This window comes from Pelecanus crispus, chromosome Z (assembly GCF_030463565.1).
Source record: "Pelecanus crispus isolate bPelCri1 chromosome Z, bPelCri1.pri, whole genome shotgun sequence".
NCBI classification, from domain to species: Eukaryota; Metazoa; Chordata; class Aves; order Pelecaniformes; family Pelecanidae; genus Pelecanus; species Pelecanus crispus.
In genome coordinates this window covers 1,570,874-1,590,068 of record NC_134676.1, presented here as the reverse complement: position 1 = coordinate 1,590,068, position 19,195 = coordinate 1,570,874, and the positions used below count along the sequence as shown (strand labels likewise).

Sequence of the window (19,195 nt, the reverse complement as noted above, 5' to 3'; positions counted from 1 at the left end):
TTTTGTTAACCCCCCCAGCCCTGCCCACAAAAAAGCAGCCCATAATATACACTATTATAAGATGTCAACACCCTAACATCATTTTCCATGTCTACCATCAGTCTATAAGCAAATAAAATAAATTTCTATTTATAATTTCTTTTTGAGAAAAAAACCCCACCATAATAATTTCCAAACTGGCACAGAGGAAGAGGCGAAGTTCACTTCTGATCAGCATATGCAAAGCACACTTAAGACTAAGCTGCAACGTAACATCCTGCAACAATGCTAAGCTTTAGTGATTCCTAAAGTATTTCAGCAAAATCCAGCTCTGCAGATACGAGGCCACTTTTATTTCCATCACATACTAGGGGGAGAAAGCGCTCAGACCTGCCAAGTGTAAATTTTAATTGAAGGGTAAGGTATCGTGACCCTTAAAAACAGTGCTACAGCTCTTTCTGCAGGCTCCGAGGCTCACAATAAATTTGTTCTATCTCCCTTCCCTTCCTCCAGCACGTAAACCACAAAGCCATTGATTGTGTCAAAACGTGTGTGCGTGCACGTAACTATGAGGATCGTTTTATGTATGTAGTTACAATTTACAAAATTTTGTTTTCTTGTTATCGGTAGGGAGCCTGCAAGATTATATTCATTTACGATACAAACATACAGCCCTGCCATAAACCCCGCAAATATTGGAAAAGTCTTCTGGATATTTTGGCTTCCACTCCCGCTCCTGAAGAGAGTAAGCATTTCTACATCCGTACGTACGCACACGCACATATGGATTTCAAATCACGAAGCCCGAGCTCCCCGTACGTGGATGCAATTTGATGAAGGAGTTGTAAATTTGGCATTACTTTGTTACAAAAATCCATCCCTACGCTTCGGAAACTGTTTAAAGCGTCTCGTAACTTTTGCTAATAAATGTATTTTTTTTTTTTTATTACGATCTGCGTGTCAGTCCTCCCAATATTCCCAGCAAACGCAACGCTGACATTTCTTTTAAACAAAGCTGAACCATAAACATCACGCTGAATTAGCGCCGGCTCGGCCGAAGGGGTGCAAGTGCAAGTGTCTCTCATCTCCGTGTCGAGATTCCTTCCTCCTCGTGCTCAAAAAGAAAACTTTCTCCGCGCCGTTCCCAGAGCGACGCCAGCCCCGTGCCATTCACAACTCCTCACTTGTCATTATTAAGCGTGGTACATGGAATTATTACACTCTTTGGCCTAGCCTATTAGCAGGAATGATACCACGGAGCATTCATCTTCATCTAGGAACTTTATGGAGTTGAAAAGCTTTATAATAAGAATAGGAGGCAGAATGTAAACAGGAAAAACTCATTAGCATTTACTTTTTGTGATTTGATGACTTGACAAATAACTATTTCAAAACAACTAGTTTGAGAGATGGGTTGAAGCTTGTTAGGATAAAGCAAAAAGAGCAATTACAATAATTATAGGTTTCCCTATATGATTTAACACATGCGCACGGTGGGAGCTGATGATGGGATCTTAAGATACCATTAAAAGAAAATTTTGCCACTTTTGTTTTTCATTTTCATTTGCAATAATTTCTTCTTTATAGTTCCACGCATTTCAATACGTTGTCTACGACCAAATAACACTTTATTAAAATCTCAGCGAGATGCAATCGAAAATAAGCAATTCTGAAAATCAAATTTCGACAGTAATCCTGCATGCAGCCCCTTCCAGGTAACGTGCATACCCTAAAACATCGCACACATCTCGGGCAGCAAGGCTCAGGGAAAAAAAAAAAAAAAAAGGCTCTTCTTGTTTCATTGCTTCCAACGTAATCCAAGTGTTCACCTAGTTAATCACAGATAATAGTGCACACTTCCAGCTCCTCTGCTAAAATGTCTTTTTTATTATATTTTGGGGAAAAAAAAAAAAAGTGAATCGAGAGCCCAACATTTATATACGATACCACTAACGTAATCACCAAGCACCAGCTTATCTTTGCACTTCGCTGTTTGACACTGGCAGTTTTGCTATTTGCTATATATATATATTAACATCTTCTACAAACATCCTCTATCGCAGGAGACACGAAGGAAAAGATTTCTTACTGACGAACACCAGTAAATAGTTAAAGGCTGAAAGTGCTCTCCCATAGAGTAAGCTCTCCTAAAATGCCCGGGGGGGGGGAGAAAAATAATAATAATTTAAAAAAAAAAAAAAAAAAAAAGAGGCAAGTTGCAGAAAATGTGTTCTGCAAATCTTGCATTTATGGCAGTTTGCTTTTTTTGCAGCCATTTTTGTGCCTCCTGTACCCAACTGCCCTCCTCTTCCCACAGCAACTTCGATTCAGAGGGCTTTGGAATGATTTTGCATTTTTTTCTTCTTTTGTTTATTCCCAGGGAAGACCTGCTTCCGCTGCCTGCTCGCAGTTCAGAGAGTTCAAACTGAATTTAAACAAGTAATTGACTTGTCACTGGGGGGAAAAAAAAAAAAAAAGGGGGGGGGAGAAGGAAAAAAAAAAAAAAAAAAGGAGGAATTCAGAACTGGCTCTTCCCTGCACAGGGCAAGTTGAGTTGTGCGAGGGAGCAGCCCTGCTCTGCGACAAGCGGGCGAAAGCCGCGCAGCCCCAGGAGCCGGGCCCCTGGCCGAGGCGCGGCGAACAATTAATGCCTGGCATCCCCGATCGCCGCACGCCGCCTGGCACCGCACCAAGAGCCGCACAATGCGCAACCGGGGCCGGCACAATGCCGGCTCTAGAAACGACAAAAATCCGGGCGTCGAGCGGACGCGGGAACGCTTTCACCCCCTCCCGAGCCGGCCTCGTCCCCCGGCTCCCGCGCTGCGGCCGAAGCCCTTTCCCGGCGGCAGGGGCAGGGAGCGGGCAGCGGTGCCAGCGGTGCCAGCGGTGCCAGCATCTCCCTTTGTGCTCCCTCCTCTTCCTCGCCGGGCAGCGCCCAGGCCGCGCTGGCTGCTCCCCAACACCTTCCGCCGCTGCCCGTAAGCGCGCCCCGCCACCGCGCCAGCCGGCTGTCACGAGTCCCACCTTCTGGAAAACTGTTTAGTTACTTAAAAAAAGAAACCACCCCCCCCAAAAAATAAAAATACAAATAGAATTGGGGGGGGGGGGGCACCCAAGAAACCAAGCAAAGCCCCGGCTCCCACAGCCCCCGCGGCGCCGGTCGCCCGCTCCATCTCGCCCCCCGCGAGAAAAACCCGAAGAATAATGAAGTTTGGCCAAAGTGTTGAAAATTGTTTACCGGGGCCCTGCCGCCGTGCAAGCGCCGTGCATCGCTGCTTCCTGTTTACAGGCTGCTGTCGCCAGGATTTTATTACTTACTGAGGATGAACAGCCGCCTTTAGCAACTTTTTCTTTTAAAGCTACTGAGGCCGGCCGGCCGTGCCGTGCACGGGAATGTCAGGTAGAGTTTAGGTGTAGCCTTAACAGCTCTGGAATAGGAGTAACTAATTTAAAAAAAAAAAAAAAATAGAGGGGGGGGGGGGGGCGAAAAAGAGGAGAAGAAGAAAAAAAAAAAAGCCTTGCAGTAAATTTACAAATATTTATTTTCTGCATTTTTATAGGTTTAAATCTCAGTTGTTTTTCCTGTGCGAATTCGCTTCGTTTCTACCCACAAACCGAGCGCCCTGCGCTACTGCAAGGCGTTATTTGCAAAATATTCAAAACAAAAGACGAGGCCCACGGCTCTCGCCAATAAGCATATTAAAAAAAAAAAAAAAAAAAAAATCTCAGTTATTCAAACAGATGTTCATTCACGAGAGCGGCTTTCCGTACGGAACAATTCGAGCTGGGCGCGCTATAGGCGCGGGCGCGTCTATGGCACACATGCCTCCGCGCTCCCGCGCACCCGGGCACCGCGATTAGTTTGCTCCGTCCGAAACGGGCCTGGGTTAAAACTCCGCCAGTTCCCTTCTGGCCTGAGCACGCCGCCCTGATTGGGATCAGATGAAACGAAGGAAAAGTTGAAAGAACGCAGACTGGAGCAGTTTGCGCAGCCCGCTCCCCCCACGCGCTGCCCTCCCTTCCCAGCAGCCCCAAATTTTATTTTCCTCTCCCCTTCAGCAACAGTTCCCCTCCTTACCTCGCCCTTCCCCCTCGCCCCCCCCCCCAAATATTTTAAAATATACTGAAATACTTTTCCTTCGCAAGACCCAGCCAGAGAAAAAAAAATAAACCTCCAGATGGCAAGTATAAACCTTCTGCTGGGGTTATGCACAAAATACCAGACACTTCCCCCCCCCCCCTTATTTCCCCCCCCCCCTTAAATAAAGCGTTTCTGTTGGAAGGGGAGGGGGGGGGAAGAAAAATAGAAAAAAGGAAAAAAAAAAAATAAAGGAGTGGAGTCGGACGGCGCAGGCAAGCCGCTACCAGGCAGGAGGGAACGGGTTTTTTTTTTTTTTTTTTTGCCATTTTCCGCTGAGTTTTCAGCAGGGCTGCTCCGCACCCGCTCCGCGCCTGCCTTTACCCCCCCTCCGCCCCCCTCCCCTCTTTTTTTTTTTTTTTTTTTTTGTCCTTTTACTTTGCACTATTTTGCCTTCACCCCCAAACTTTTCAGCCCGGGCAAAAAAAAAAAAAAAAAACAAAACAAACCAAGAAAACAAAACCAAACCAAAGCAACCCGATGCAACCCAGCCACCCCCCGCCGCAAAAAAGGAAAAAAAAGGGGGGGGGGGAGCGGGCAGCAGGCGCCCGCGGGCGCGGAGGGCAGCGCGGAGGGAGGAGGGCAGCGCGGAGGCCCGCTCGCCGCCGCCGCCATGCAGGCTGTCGCGACTGAATGCAGGTCGCGCTGCAGCGCGCGCTTACCGCCTTGCCGTTATAGTAGTACATCAGGGGGTTGCCGCCCATGCCGGGGATCGTGTATGCGCAGTACATGGTCCCGCCGCTCCCGCTCCCGCTCCCGCAACTTTTTATTTCAAACTCGCTCTCCCTTTTTTCACAACAATTCCTCCACTCGCATGTTCCCATATGGCCGGGCCGGGCGCGCTCAATATGCAAAGCAGGGCGAGACCATTCGCCGCGCGGGGGCGGAGGCTGCGCGCCCCCCCCCCCTCCCCCCCCGCCCCCCCCCCCTCCCCGCGCGCACCGCCCCGCGCCCGCGCACCGCCCCGCGCAGCCGGCCCCGCGCCCCGGCGCGAGGCAAACGCGCGCCGCCCCCCCACCCGCCTCTTTTTTTTTTTTTATAAATTCATTTTTTATTATTATTTCATTTTTCCCCCCTTCTTCTTTCTTTTCTTTCTTCTTCTTCTTTTTTTTTTTTTTTTTTTTGCTTTAATTTGATTAAAAAGCGAGTGGCAGGAAGGGAATCGCATGATGCACATCTAATAACTCCGCCATCTGTCCGTGCTGCTGGCGCGCTCCCAGCATTGTGCGCAGCTGCCGCGCCCCGCGCAGCCCCGCGCAGCCCCGCGCCCCCCCTCCCCCCCCCCCCCCGCACCCCAATTTTTGTGCTTTTTAAAGAATAAATCCCCCCGCGCCCCGGCGAGCGCGCAACCCCGCTACCCGCGCAGCGTACCGCGCAGCGCCCGGCCACCGCGGGGGCGGCGAGGGGGGCACGGACACCCCCCCCCAACCCATCGAGGCGCGCTCGAGCTTGCCAAAATCGGAGCATCACAGGAAAGGAGGGCCCCTGGGAACGGATCCCAAATGAAACTAAATCATTTGCATATGCCGGAGCAAATGCCATCCGCGCGCTGAGCCCGTCTCCGGGCTCAACTTTAATAATTCAAAGCACCTATTTCCTCGCCCCTCGACGCGGTGGCGCGCCGCATGCGGCGTTCGCCGCCGACAAAGAGCTGGCCGCCTCCATCCCGAGCTGCCGGCTTGGGCGACGGCAAAGTTTTCTTTCATACTTTCCACCCGGATCTATAGGGTCTGCGTGCGTGGCTGCGTACGTGAGCGGGGGGGGGGGAAGAAGGGGGGAAAAAAAAAAAAACCCACCAGGAGGAAAGAACGAGCGGAGATTTCTCTAACTCACTTGTTCTGCATTTATTCGGGAGGTCCCCAGAGGTTTGGGTAAACAGTACTTGAATTATAATCACACATTTCATTCAAATTTCATGCTTTGAGGATTTTTTCCTCATTAGAACAGTTAGTTGTCAATCTGACAAGATCACATTTGTAACCTTTAAACCACCCTCGGCGTATAATACATAAGGCCAAAAATCCCAACTACGACAGGTCGCCGCGCAACAAAACGCTCCGCCGGCACGCGGGAGGACGCGCTGCCCCGGCCCGGCGCCGGCCGCGGTGGGCAGAGCCTCTACCGGGCCGGCAAAGCTGCTTTGCAAAGTAACTTCCTGCAAAGGTAGGCATTAACGCTCCAGAGGGGAAAAATAACAAAGCGCTAGGATCGTTTATTAAAAAAAAAAAAAACAAACCCCAAAACCCCACCTTATAATGTTTTTAGTAAGCACCTAGAAATAAAGCCCGGTCTTCCCTTCTGCGTTTGCAAACGGGAAAATACGGTATTTGTCTCTCTTAATAAAAGCTGTAGTTTCACAGCTCCACACAAAGTTATACAACGAGCATTACATTTTAGTACAAATTTTACCACAAAATGAGATTGGATGGACCTTTAAATCATCTAACTTAATCGCTTTCCTGCCACGGCAACAATCCCCTAACTCCAGCAGAATAAGCTTTTTCTGACTGGCACTAGACGACACTAAAAACTTCACGTGTCGGCGTCTATAGATCATGGAAATGCAGAGAGAGCCCCGCGACTCTGAAAAGCAATCCTTGAATCGTGACCAATGTGTCATGAAAATGACTGCAGATGATTTCAGCTTGTTTTTTGCAACCTCGGCGTGGGGAACGGTCCAACTTAATTTGGATCCTGTCATATTAGTGCTTTCATTCTCCTGAATGGGAAAATTTCACTATAAAGATATTGTACGTAACACGATAAGACGCTAATGCGGTTTGCAGGGAGTAAGCACGTAACTATAACATAATTCTCAACACATGACAATAAAAATTAATTACTTTACCGTATCGTATTTGCATTCGACACATACACCGAGATAACTTTAATATATTTTCCTGCCTCGCTCGGGAACTTGTGATTGTCCCCGATATTCCTCCTTTTTTCTCTTTCAGAAACAGAAATGCGCACCTTGACGTAAAATCCGCATTACGAAGAACGGCCGGGAATACCACCGGAGGGGCCCCCACCGCGGGCGGGGCGTGCAGCGGCGCGAGGCCGGGCTACGCTCGCCCTCTGCCCCGGCAGCCCCCCACGGCAGCCCCGCTCGGGGCACCCCGGGGCACCGGCCAGCTCCCACCTTTTCGGGGCTTTCGGGGGCGCGGGCCCGCTGCTGGCACGGCCAGGGGCGCGTCTCCGGCCGCGCGGCCCGAGCTGGCCTCCTGGCTAACGGGAGCCCATGGACGAAAAGAGCCAACGGCTAAAAATATAAGGGGAGTTATCTGACGAGAAGCAGCCTGTTTAAAAAATTAAATGTTTGTTGGTGTTTTTAATCTCCAAAGGCGGCGCGCTCCCAATTTGCATCTGGCCGCAACGTAGCTACGCTGGGGATTTTCGCTGGACCAGGCAAAGGCAGCCGTTCCGCGCTGGGTTTTGTTGTTAACGCGGGCTGCCGGAGAGCCAAGCTCCCCGGCAGCGCTCGGCACCGACAAAGGCGAGGATTTGCCGCCGGGATTCGGCTCCGGACACACCGGTGCGAGGGCGCAGGGGGACGCTGCAGGTGCAGCTGCGCGGGACCCCCTGCAGACCCCCGCGCCCGCATCTGCGGCTCCCCCCGCGCCCCCACCCGCCGGCGGGCGTCAGGCAGCGCCGACATCTTCCAGCCCTTGCCACAGAGTGGTGCCGGCAACGCTGCAATTACGTCCTTCGCCTTAACGAGAGCTTGGCAGCGTGCAGACGCCGAGGCGCAGGCGGGGAAGAGTGACGTGGGGACAGCGCGTCCCAACTCCCGGGCACCGCACCGGCCTCCTCCGGCGAGGAGGAGCCGCTTCCCTGCGGTCCTGTCTAACCAGCGTGTCCCCTCCGTTGCCCGAAAGGAGCCTGTTTTCCACGTGAAGGGTCAAGGATGAGTATTTAAACCTTTGTTTCGGTAAAAACGATGTTATGCTGTACCCAGAGGGAATGCCACCGAAGGGCAGGGGATTTTAAAATGCATGCAACCTAACAGATGCAGCAAACGCTCTGATAATGCATTACTTCAGCACTTTCTCTGTCGGGCGTCATTCTTTCGGCATCTTCCAGGTCACAACAGAACAAGGCAGATCAGGTGTAACTTATCCATGCACTTACAGTATAAACACATTCCCCGATCACAACGCAAGTAGGGACAAATCCAGGTCGGTATGTCACCTACATAGCACGACACGCAAAGGTAGGATGGCAGCCGGTCACGAGCGGTGTTCCCCAGGGCTCTGTTTTGGGGCCAGCCTTGGTTAATATCTTTATCAATGATCTGGATGAGGGGATCGAGTGCACCCTCAGGAAGTTTGCAGACGACGCCAAATTGGGTGGGAGTGTCGATCTGCTCGAGGGTAGGAAGGCCCCGCAGAGGGACCTGGACAGGCTGGAACGATGGGCCGAGGCCAATTGCATGAGGTTCAACAAGGCCAAGTGCTGGGTCCTGCACTTGGGTCACAACAACCCCATGCAACGCTGCAGGCTTGGGGAGGAGTGGCTGGGAAGCTGCCTGGCCGAAAAGGACCTGGGGGTGTTGGTCAACAGCGGCTGAACATGAGCCAGCAGTGTGCCCAGGTGGCCAAGAAGGCCAACAGCATCCTGGCTTGTATCAGGAATGCTGTGGCCAGCAGGAGCAGGGAGGTGATTGTGCCCCTGTACTCGGCGCTGGTGAGGCCGCACCTGGAATGCTGTGTCCAGTTTTGGGCCCCTCAGCACAAGAAAGACATTGAGGTGCTGGAGCGTGTCCAGAGACGGGCAACAAGGCTGGTGAAGGGTCTGGAGAACAAGTCTTATGAGGAGCGGCTGAGGGAGCTGGGGGTGTTCAGCCTGGAGAAGAGGAGGCTGAGGGGAGACCTCATCGCTCTCTACAACTGCCTGACAGGAGGGGGCAGGGAGGGGGTGTTGGGCTCTTCTCCCAAGTAGCTAGCGATAGGACGAGAGGAAATGGGCTCAAGCTGCGCCAGGGGAGGTTTAGGTTGGAAATTAGGAAAAATTTCTTGACGGAAAGGGTAGTCAAGCATTGGACCAGGCTGCCCAGAGAGGTGGGGGAGTCCCCATCCCTGGAAGTGTTCAAAAAACAGGTAGATGTGGCACTTTGGGACATGGTTTAGTCTAGTCTGCCCTTGATTGGTTTAGGTGGGCTTGGTAGTGTAGGTTAATGGTTGGACTGGATGATCTTAAAGGGCTTTTCCAACCTAGACGATTCTATGATTCTATGATTCTATGATTCTATGATGCCATGGTCCGTAGCCGTGTTGTCAGAATCCGGTTACTTTAGCGTTATCTAAGTTAGCAATTTACGGCCCTCCTGTTCCATTTTCCCCTTGCGCCGCTGGTCGCCCCGCACCAGCCACCCAGGCAAGGTAGGGCGACCTGGTGAACAGGCAGAGGTGGGGCTGCCTAGAAATAGTCAGTGCTGTGACTTCTGTGATTGAATTCCGATGCTTTGGGGTGTGTGTGTATATATATATATACTCGCTTCCATTCTCTCCTCGCTTCTCTTGTGTCGGATCCCAGCGGCAAATTCCAGAAGAGGGTGAGGAAACATTCGAGAAATCCAAGAAGACGACGACGAAGGACAGACAGGCGGGTTCGGCAGCTCCCAAAGGAGGCAATCTCTCCTGGTCCAGGAAGGGAGGAGGGAACGGGTCCCTGCTTTTCCAGTAAGGAATATTAGGAAAAATTTCTTCATGGAAAAGGTTGCCAAGCATTGGAACGGGCTGCCCAGAGAGGTGGTGGAGTCCCCGTCCCTGGAAGTGTTCAAAAAACGGGCAGAGGTGGCACCTGGGGACATGGTTCAGTCTGGTCTACCCTTGACTGGTTTAGTGTGGCCTTGGTAGTGTAGGTTAATGGTTGGACTGGATGATCTTAAAGGGCTTTTCCAACCTAAACGATTCTATGATTCTGTGAAGACAGAGAATTTGGAAAGGGCCCCATCCAGCGAGCTGCTGAGCACCCTCCTCGCTCAACCGGGGGTGCTGCGATGGATGGTGGCCTGACGCCATCGTGCCTGCAAAGAGACCTTCCAGAAAGTCATAGCAAAAGGATGCTGGAAGGAAGAGCGAGCAGTCACGTTCCTGCCGCTGCTGTCACTGAGGCCCTCAGCAGGGGAGCAAAGGAAGGGAAGCTATCTGCTGGGTGACAAGCTTGCAGCCACAAACTGAAACGGATAATGGCAAAATATCAAGTAAGATGCCTAAAATAACCAGTATTCCTCTAAGTCTGGGTCACTTGGATAATCTCATCCTTCTTACACAAATCCTCGAGCGTAGCTATTAAAACGTACCCGCCGCGGGTGGAGAAGTGGCTCTGAGTGCCCAGACGCAAGGAGTTTTACCCAGCTGTGGCGTTCTGCCCCAGCTGAATGACCAGGACCTCCACTCCACTCAGAAGGTCCCATGAAGACATGCCCCACCTCACGCCCCGCCAGCCTCTTCCGACCAGCTTCCCCCCTACCGCAGGGAAACAGAGAGAGAAGCGAACCCCAGCTCCGTTCCCCAAAGCCAGGTCTATTTTAGGAGATGCCAGAGCCGAGCTGAAGGTTTCTGAAGATCCCCAACTAAAGCACCCGCGCAGGGACCGCGCCGGCGGCAGCCGAGCTCGGCCAGGGACAGCCCCCGGCACCTCTGCCCGGCGGGGACGCAAACGGAACCACGGAAAGCTCACTCAGATGCCGGGTAAAGCAAAGACCACGTTGCACCACATTTACCTCACACAGGCGCAAAGGCGGGGCGCGTTCTCGGTAGCACACGCCGTGGCCGTTGTCTGGTCTTGGTTTTGGAGGATCCCAAATCGAGTCAGAGGTTAACCCGCTGAACCCTAGGTGACGTTAATTTATAGTCCTCTCTTTGGTAACTGTTGCAACTAAAGGCAACCCTGATTTCCCTACGTTTTTGTACATTAATATTCTCTCCTCTCTCCCCAGGAAGAGGTTCATATTCAGCTCCTCGTGCACCATAGACTGAACACAGTATAAATATCTAATTATACAGATGCTGTATGAATAAATCAGATCCTAAAAGTCACGGTCTCTAAGAAGCTACTTTAAACCAGCCACATGTGGATGCATCTGCTTTCATATCATAGACGACCTACTGATGGCAATCCTAATCAACCCGATAGTCCTGCGCCTTCTTTCCAGGCTTGTCTGCCAGGAGGAAGCAAACCTTCTTCCCAGCACTGAACCAGCTCCCCTCTCTCTCATTAAGGGGACAAACTCTCCACCAGACGTTTTAGCCGGGTGCAGCTCGTGGAGTGGCCCTGACGGGTGCTTATTGCAGCAGAGAGCCTGGCCCGATGAGCCGGGACGGCCGGCAGCGCCGCCTCAGCCCGCTTCTGGAGGACGCGGGACCGAGCGGAGAGCACCACGGCCACGCCGCGATGTCCTTGTCCACAGAAATGCTCTGTGCGTCAGTCAGGTCATCATGCTCGCACCTGGACCTCGCTAAATTTTCAAATAATTTCAATAAAATTTCAATAATTTGAATAAAACTTGAATAAAATTTCAATAAAATTTCAATAAAATTTGAATTTTTCAATAAAATTTCAATAAAATTTGATTTTTTCAATAAAATGTCAATAATTTTTTTTCAATTTCAATTTCAATAATTTCAATAAAAACGCATCGGCAACTTTTTTTCTAAATTGAAATGGTCGGTCAGACAGGACTCGTGGGTGTCGGGGCGAGTGCCGAGTCCACCAAATTCTTGTACGTTTGCAGGTACTGAGCACGTTAGACGGGCAGAGCTGCCATACCCAGAGCGGGTTTTAAGGAATTGCCCTTTCAGCGGTGACTGATTCGGTGACATAATTGCACGTGCTCCCGTCCTTGCACTGCCAAACACAGACTAATTGGCCGAAGCGGGTGCTGTGACTGAGGTTGGAAGCCAGGAATATGGCAAAAGAGTTAGTCTGAGATTGCCAGAATAAACCACAGAACATCTCTGCGAGCATCCGCCAAGTTTAATCTGTAAAATATCAAACAACTTCTCCTTTTACCTCAAGTGCTATACAGCCTGTATTTACTAGACAGTGCGTGACGTTGATAACATAACAAAACCCTAGATCAAAACTAGCTATTGAAAACCAAAGCAGCATCCGATGCTTGCTTTCCAGATAAGCCAAATTTAACACATGATCGGGTTGAGCACATCCCCTCAGCTGCAGCACGAGCTGGCCTGGAGCCCCGGAGCTGGGCAGGGCACCAGGGCAGGCAGGGAGGCACCGGGCACTCGGGCTTATCCATCACCTTCCATAAAACCTATCTTACCCCTCAAAAAAAACCAAAAACCCAACCCACAGAGGCATACTTTACAGTTAATCTATTTTAAACAAAGCGGTCTATCTAAAATATCCATTTGCCACTAGGTTTATTTTTGACTACACTGCTTGTGAAAAGCCAAGAGAGAAGCTTCAACCACATGGGCCAGGATTTCTTCTTGCACAAAGGCAGTATTGCCCATTTTTACCATTTTATCTTGAGTATCGGAGTATTTGGTGGGCCTTCTTTTCTGGAAAGTCAGAGCTGCTGTAGTCATTGATTACAGGATGATCTCAGATTTCCTATTTTGAAGACTAAGCTTCTAACTCTGATAACTGTGGAGGAGGGCTGGGAAATGGGAACTCTGAGGCAGAAAACCCCAAAGGCTAATAAAACCAACCCAACCTTTACTATTTTTAAAATCTCCTGATTCCTTCTTTTGTGGATGGGAGGGCGGACGACTCACGATATTTGAACCTTTGAGGTTAGCGATACTGTGACAGCTTCCCCACATTGCTCTGGCACTGTGAACAGACCCTACAATGACTGCAAGGTGGCATGAGGACTTCCAGCCCAAAGTCGGGAATTCTGCTGGCCTAGACTACGGGCCTGATCATCCCACAGGCTTCGATTCGGGATTCACTACGGAAACGCACAGGAAAAGTGGGTTTAAGGTTTATTTCTGACATTATCTCTACATTCCCTAGGCACACAGGGTTCAATGATGGGAGGTCCCTACATTTGGAAATTTCAGCGTCATGGGTCCATTGGTCTACAGACGCTGAACCACAGTTTAGAGTCCACTGGAGAAGTATTTGGTAAAATAAACAGAGTAAGATTTTTAGTATTTCATACAGTGCTGAGCAGTTCACCAACTGTACACACCACACAATAAACAAGTAATTTCAGATTATAAGGGATTATCTGCGCTTCTGCAGTTGAAGCCCAATCTGGAGCGATCGGCGCTGTAGTTATTGCTTGTATCGCTTTACTGAGAGGTTTTCACAAGTTCTTGGTCAATTGTTCTCCATTAGCATTAGCTGCCATTGCAAAATAAGTAACCGTTTTTGAAGCAGAAGGCAATCAAGGGCCTGATCTTATGTTCAATCTTTAGGAAAAAAAAATCATGCTGTAATATAATCATTTTCATTAGTAACAATATATATTCTCCCAAGTGGGTTCAGTGTTTTATAAAATGATAAAAGACCTACTTGCACCAGAACTTCAGAAAGAATGTGTATATATTATGCTGTTGCACGATTATTTTTTTAAACAATACATGAAAAAAAGGAAAAAAAAAACGTGGAAAAGGTAAGAAAGAGTTGTGGACACCATGGAAATGGACACATGGCTAATGTTAAGAACCGAAACGTGGCCTTTTTTTCAGTCACAGGCAGCAATTTGTCTACATAGTAAACCGTTAGCAGAGCTGATCAAAGCCCTCAAAAGCATTTCTCACTACCCTCCTCTCTGCTAAATGATCTGCAGGATTGAACATAGATGTGGGATCCTGCAAACTCGGATTCGTTCCCACTCTGCCACAAGAATCTGGGGAGGGAGCGGGAGAGGAACGCTGCTCCTCATTTATTGCACATTGCCATATGGAAGACTTTTCAGCTGTTACATAGTTAGGCCTCGCAGCCCCTCTATCTAGCAGTTAAATATTATTCTGTCACCGTTTCCCTTTGTATAGATGGAGAAAGCGAAGCTCAGAGAGGCCACGGGCACCGCGCCGGTGCTGCAGTTACGCTGAGTCCATGGTGCCGAGGGGATCAGAGGCTGGGGCTCCCCGAATGCGCTCCTCCGGCACGGGGAAGGGCTCGGGCTCTCCGCCCCGACGACAAGGGCAAAAGTGAAGTACGGTCACCTGGTCCTGGTGGCGGGTGACCTGGCCACGCCGCCGTGCACAAGGCGTTTGGGAGGAGTACGTGCCTGCGGCAGAGGCTGGGCTGCCACCGCGGCCCCCGCTCCCGGGGATGCTCGGGGATGAGCAGGTCACGTTTACACGCGCGCAACTTGCTCTGAAGATTAACTTTGCACTTGGGAATGACTTGTACTGCAAAATAACCCCTGGCCTCAAATAGCCAGACGGAAGTCGGGGTAGAGATGGTGCGTTTTTGGAAAAAATCAGAAAACGAGGTAAAATCCTTGTGCGTTGCCCACCCACGCACATCACCCTCCGTACCGGGCAACGCCGTCTGGTTTTGCTGCTGGGTGCGAGGATGGGTAATACACAGAAAGATGAAGTGGCTGGGCATGAAGAGCTCAAAGAATTAGGGAGGATGCAGGCAAATCTGAACCCCGTTCTGCTGGCACCCTGCAGAGCAGCCCGCGTGGAAGGGGAGATGGAAGTGGCACAGTGAGAGGTCTGGCCAAGGTGGGGACCATGAAACGGGGACGCTGCTCCGAAGAAAGAAGGGAGGGCCCTGCGCAAGGCTTTCTTTGAGGATACTGCTCAAAGAAAGAAAAGAATCCGTAACAATGGGTATTTAATGAACACAAAATGTGGCTTGGCGATCCCAGACGCTACCCAGAGTCTCCCCACGCCACAGGGAAAATCCGGGCTTGGGCTTCCCAACCGCGCAAACGAAGCATCCCTGACTGTGGGGGCTGTGTTTCTGACTGGGGTAGCGCTCACGCTACCCGAGAAGCAAAGATGGAAGCAAAAGGGTTTTCCAACACCTGAAAGAATTCTGCTGTCCCGGCTCGGGATGTGCAAGAGCAGCTCAGCTGAGCTGCAGCACGGGAGGGCCTCCAGCACGCTGTATGCGTCTCGATATTTTATCAGTTTTATCTCTAAGTCAGGTAATATGGGAGATTATTCCTGAGTCAAAAATCCGCGTCCTGCCGCAGAAAGCTTCGCCTGATATTCTGCCAGAGCTTTTTTGTTTTATTTGTGTCTCATTACTCATGGTTACCTCTCCTCCTCTGCTAAACCACATCATTTCTCTTCCCTTTCGCTGCTTATACCGAGTTGGCCTTTTATCCCTGAGCACGTTGCAAAATTTCAGAAGTCCTGCTCACCTTCCAAGAAATCAGGATCTGAACTTATTGCTTAAACCTTGTTCCGGCACACGGGGAGAGGAGCTAAATCCAGCCTGGGAGCGGGGCGCAGGCGGGCGGGCTGCAAGGTTTGCAGGAGGTTACTGAAGCACCAGCATGAACAGCATCAGATCTTTGCTACGCCCCAGCTCTCCGCCTGCCGTGCCGGACTGCGCTGGAACCAACGTTAGCGTTCGTGCTTCTTACAGTCTTTTTTCCCCCTCTCTTTGCATAAAATCGTTTTGTCTCTAGTTCTCCAAGAACATCGCCCGGAGGAGGGAAACTGTCGGGTATCTATCTTTCCTTGGAGATCGTCAAACAAAAGATGTTGGCTGCAACATTTGTCAATTTTCCCATTAAAGATGAAGAATTTAGCTTTCAGAGTGAATTTTAACCCTTCGGATAGTAAAACCGGATTAGATGCGATAGTCACGTAAAAAAGCAGCAGACAGTCGCCCGGATCGGGCACGCAGGTGCAGTGGCAGCACCGTCCTCCCGCACGCCGCGACGGCAGAGGCGCGCTCCCGCACCCCGGGCGCGGCGCACGGTGCCTCCGCGACGGCCGCGGCATGGGACTACAGGCAAACGCAGCGAAGATTTTGACGGCGCTCTAAACAAGGGCGCAAGTCGCTCTAATTGAGCGACTCCTGGCACGGCGCGTTTGTGTTTGACGTACGGCGCGCGCAGCGCGCAGCCTGCGTCGGGACCGCACCAGGGCCAGAGATGTCACCGTGCGCGGCATCTGCTGCCCGCAGGGCTGAGTTTCCTGCATTTGGCCTGGCCTGACAATTTTCTTCCTTTTGTACATTTGCTCCTTAATGGTATTTGAACATTCTTTTGTAGTTTAATACCGAACTGCACAGTGCGGGAGGATAATTAGTGGTAAGTATTAAGCAGTTTATGTTCTTCTGTGATTAGAGAATAAGTCTGCGAGGTCTTTGGGCACTAGTTCCACGATGTATTGTTTTTACTATAGAAAATCCTTCAGGAGAAAAGGGCGTTTGTACCTTTGATTTCATTGGGCTTTTCACAGTGAGTAACGTCCTAAAATATATCTTGCAACCTGGCTGGTTGGACTAAAGATGTCAGGCTGCTGGGGCTTCTGAAACAGAGTACGTGGTTTTGTGAGTAATCAGGGCCATGCAGTGGTTTTCACTGTGTATTTTACATTATATCAAACATGCATATTATTTATTTACATACAAAACGCATGCACTTAAAATACACAGCAAACCAACTGGAAACACGTACGTATTACAGAAGAAACCTCTCCCTGAAATGACACGCTTACACTTTCCCATGAACTTTTCCTTTCAGCAGTCCTCATTAATACTCCAAAAGCACATTTTCAATCATACAAATCCAGATGCTACATTAAAATACCTATTTTTATGCCACAGCCGTTCCTGGAAGCCTCTGTCACCCTGCGCGGCACAGGCACCGTGCTAAGCCGGAGCCTGACCTGAAGGGGTTACAGCCCGGATGAACAAAGAGCCAGAAAAAAAAAAAGAAAAAAGAGGGGAGCTGAGGCACCCAGAGGTGCAGCCTCTCGCCAGAAAGCTCCCTATCAGGTAGGCAGCAAGCTTGGGGAGCAAGGTCCAACCTCCCTGGTGCTGTTTCCTAACACTGCACCATATTCCCATCGACTGCTCAAATTCACACTCAAATGCCTAACACATGTTAGTGCCAACTTCTGCAACAAAATATGGCTATTTGGAAGTCCTCTAAAACTGCTTTTGCTTGAAAAGTAGTTAACGTATAGCCAGATTAAGAAGGAAATGGACCGCTTGCTGATAAATTCAGCGTAGCCAACTCTTGGGATTTTATCAGGAGTCTTGCAGTATTCCTTGCTCTTTTGGGGTTTTATTTTTTCCTAAAGCCTCAGCTCCAAAAATTCGGTAATTACATAAAAATCTAGACTTCATTAAAAATAGCAGTTTCAGGCCCTCGCAGCTGTGGACAAAACCTGAAAGCGCGCTCAGAGCATAGCTAAAAGTTCGGAAAAAACCAAGAGGCAAACACAAACCCACTACATTTATATGCTTCCAAAAATCTGCCGAATTTTGGGAACTTGCGTCTCGGGAAGCCGGGTCCAGAATTTTAACGCCTACCCGGAGGCTGGCGACCGCGTCCAGGTGCTCTGCAAGCACGGTGGAGACGCGAAGCGACAACCCCCATGAAATCCCCCTGCGACACGGAGCCCGGCGCGAGGGGCGGCTGCGGGCAGGGCGATGCCGTCCCCCTGAGCAGCCCCCGGCGAGCTCAGCCTCCCCTGCCCGCCCCCTGCACGATTTTAGGTGAGGCTCGGCGCTACGAGAGCCATCGTTTCGGTAGGTGTTATTTGTGCACTTGGAACGTCCTTGGTTATTTACCGCAGTAGCCCCAGCAGAGAAGCCTTCAGCCATGAATTAAGTGCGGCTCGTTTCTTCGCCCTCCATAAGAAACCGCCAAATCCACCTCGCATTTTAAACTCTTCCTCCAAATATCACGCGCGAGGAAAACCTGAAGTGACGGCTCGTGTCGGAGGCACAACGACTCGGGAATAGCCTCTCAAATAATACAAGTTGTACTAAAAATTCAGGCGCTGCAGCCCCGAGACTGGCAATGAAGTGGTTAACAGACATATGCTGTATAATTAGGAGATGCATTAATGATTATGAATAGTAAATGACTTGGTGCAAGGAAAAAAATCTAGTCAAAAGGGACATGCACCTATCTTACATGTTTATTAGAAACTGTATATAACTAGAGAATTCTGCTATTAAGAATCCTGCATTATTGGTGTAAATACTTCCAAGGGTACATCAAATTGTAATCTTTCATACGACATCCATCAAACCAGGCTGGAGATTTTGACAAACATTAAACACAGTAAGGAGGCAATTATGTATGCATGATTTAATCTGCAACTAATTAATATGCAAATTTATTCATATGTTAGTTACTAAATTAAAAATGCAAAGAAGCCCTTATGGTGATTCTCAAAATTTTGCACAAACAGAACATTTAAAATATAAGAAAAAATGAAGTTTTTTGGAAACCTGCGGCATACTTTAAATCTTTGGAAACCTGTTGCACGGAGACGGTTCGAAAATATTTACTTAAATACCGCAGAATGATAAAAGGTGCGTTAATTTTATGTCAGAACGTGGTGGCAGAAAGGTTAAACGCGAATCTCTGAAAGTCTTAGGAGATGTGCACTAATTATCAAACAAACTGTATTCTCGACCGAACTCCCACAGCCTGGGGAAAAAAAAAAAAATTCAGGCTCGGCGCAAACCGGTCATCTTGCTGGCATTTTGCTGCATTTGTGGGCGCGCGTGTGCCCAGTCCAAGTCTCTTCTAACACCAGCCCGTGCCCCCACATCCTCCCTCCGCACCTGGAAGCACCCTGACGGTCAGGGACACAAAGCCCCACGCTCTCTTTTCACCTGAGCAGGTTTTATGTTTAAGAAATCTTCTGGAAAGATTGAAAATAAGAGGTGTGAGGGAACTAATTGGGTGAAGGCGGACAGAAACTGCCTTTAATTCTTTTCCAGATGCACCTTCAAAGAAAAACAAGGATGCAAACGAGGAGCAGACACGTAGAATATTTCCTGGAGAACTGCTACGGCTACGATCCGGAATAGTTTCTACCCCTTAGTAGGTAAGTAAGGAACAATAATTAAGTATCTATTTTACCACTGTCTGCATTTTGAAGATCTCTGTTAAGGCACATATCTGATGTGCCAGCATTTCCTTTCAGTCTGATTTCCAGG

The 19,195-nt window shown here is 49.7% G+C and overlaps 1 protein-coding gene across 10 annotated transcripts in view; it reads right to left on the bottom strand.

Annotated features, from left to right (window-relative positions):
- Positions 1-19,195, bottom strand: part of TCF4 (transcription factor 4) — a 239,547-nt gene that overhangs the window by 63,985 nt on the left and 156,367 nt on the right. For 4 of the 10 annotated variants that reach the window (XM_075726771.1, XM_075726770.1, XM_075726772.1 and 1 more), the window contains exon 1: positions 4,780-4,848. The exons of the other annotated variants lie outside the window; for them this stretch is intronic. In XM_075726771.1, the coding sequence (XP_075582886.1) occupies positions 4,780-4,848 (69 nt within the window). Of the gene's footprint in view, positions 1-4,779; positions 4,849-19,195 lie in introns of those variants that run through there. 10 annotated transcript variants of the gene reach the window in all.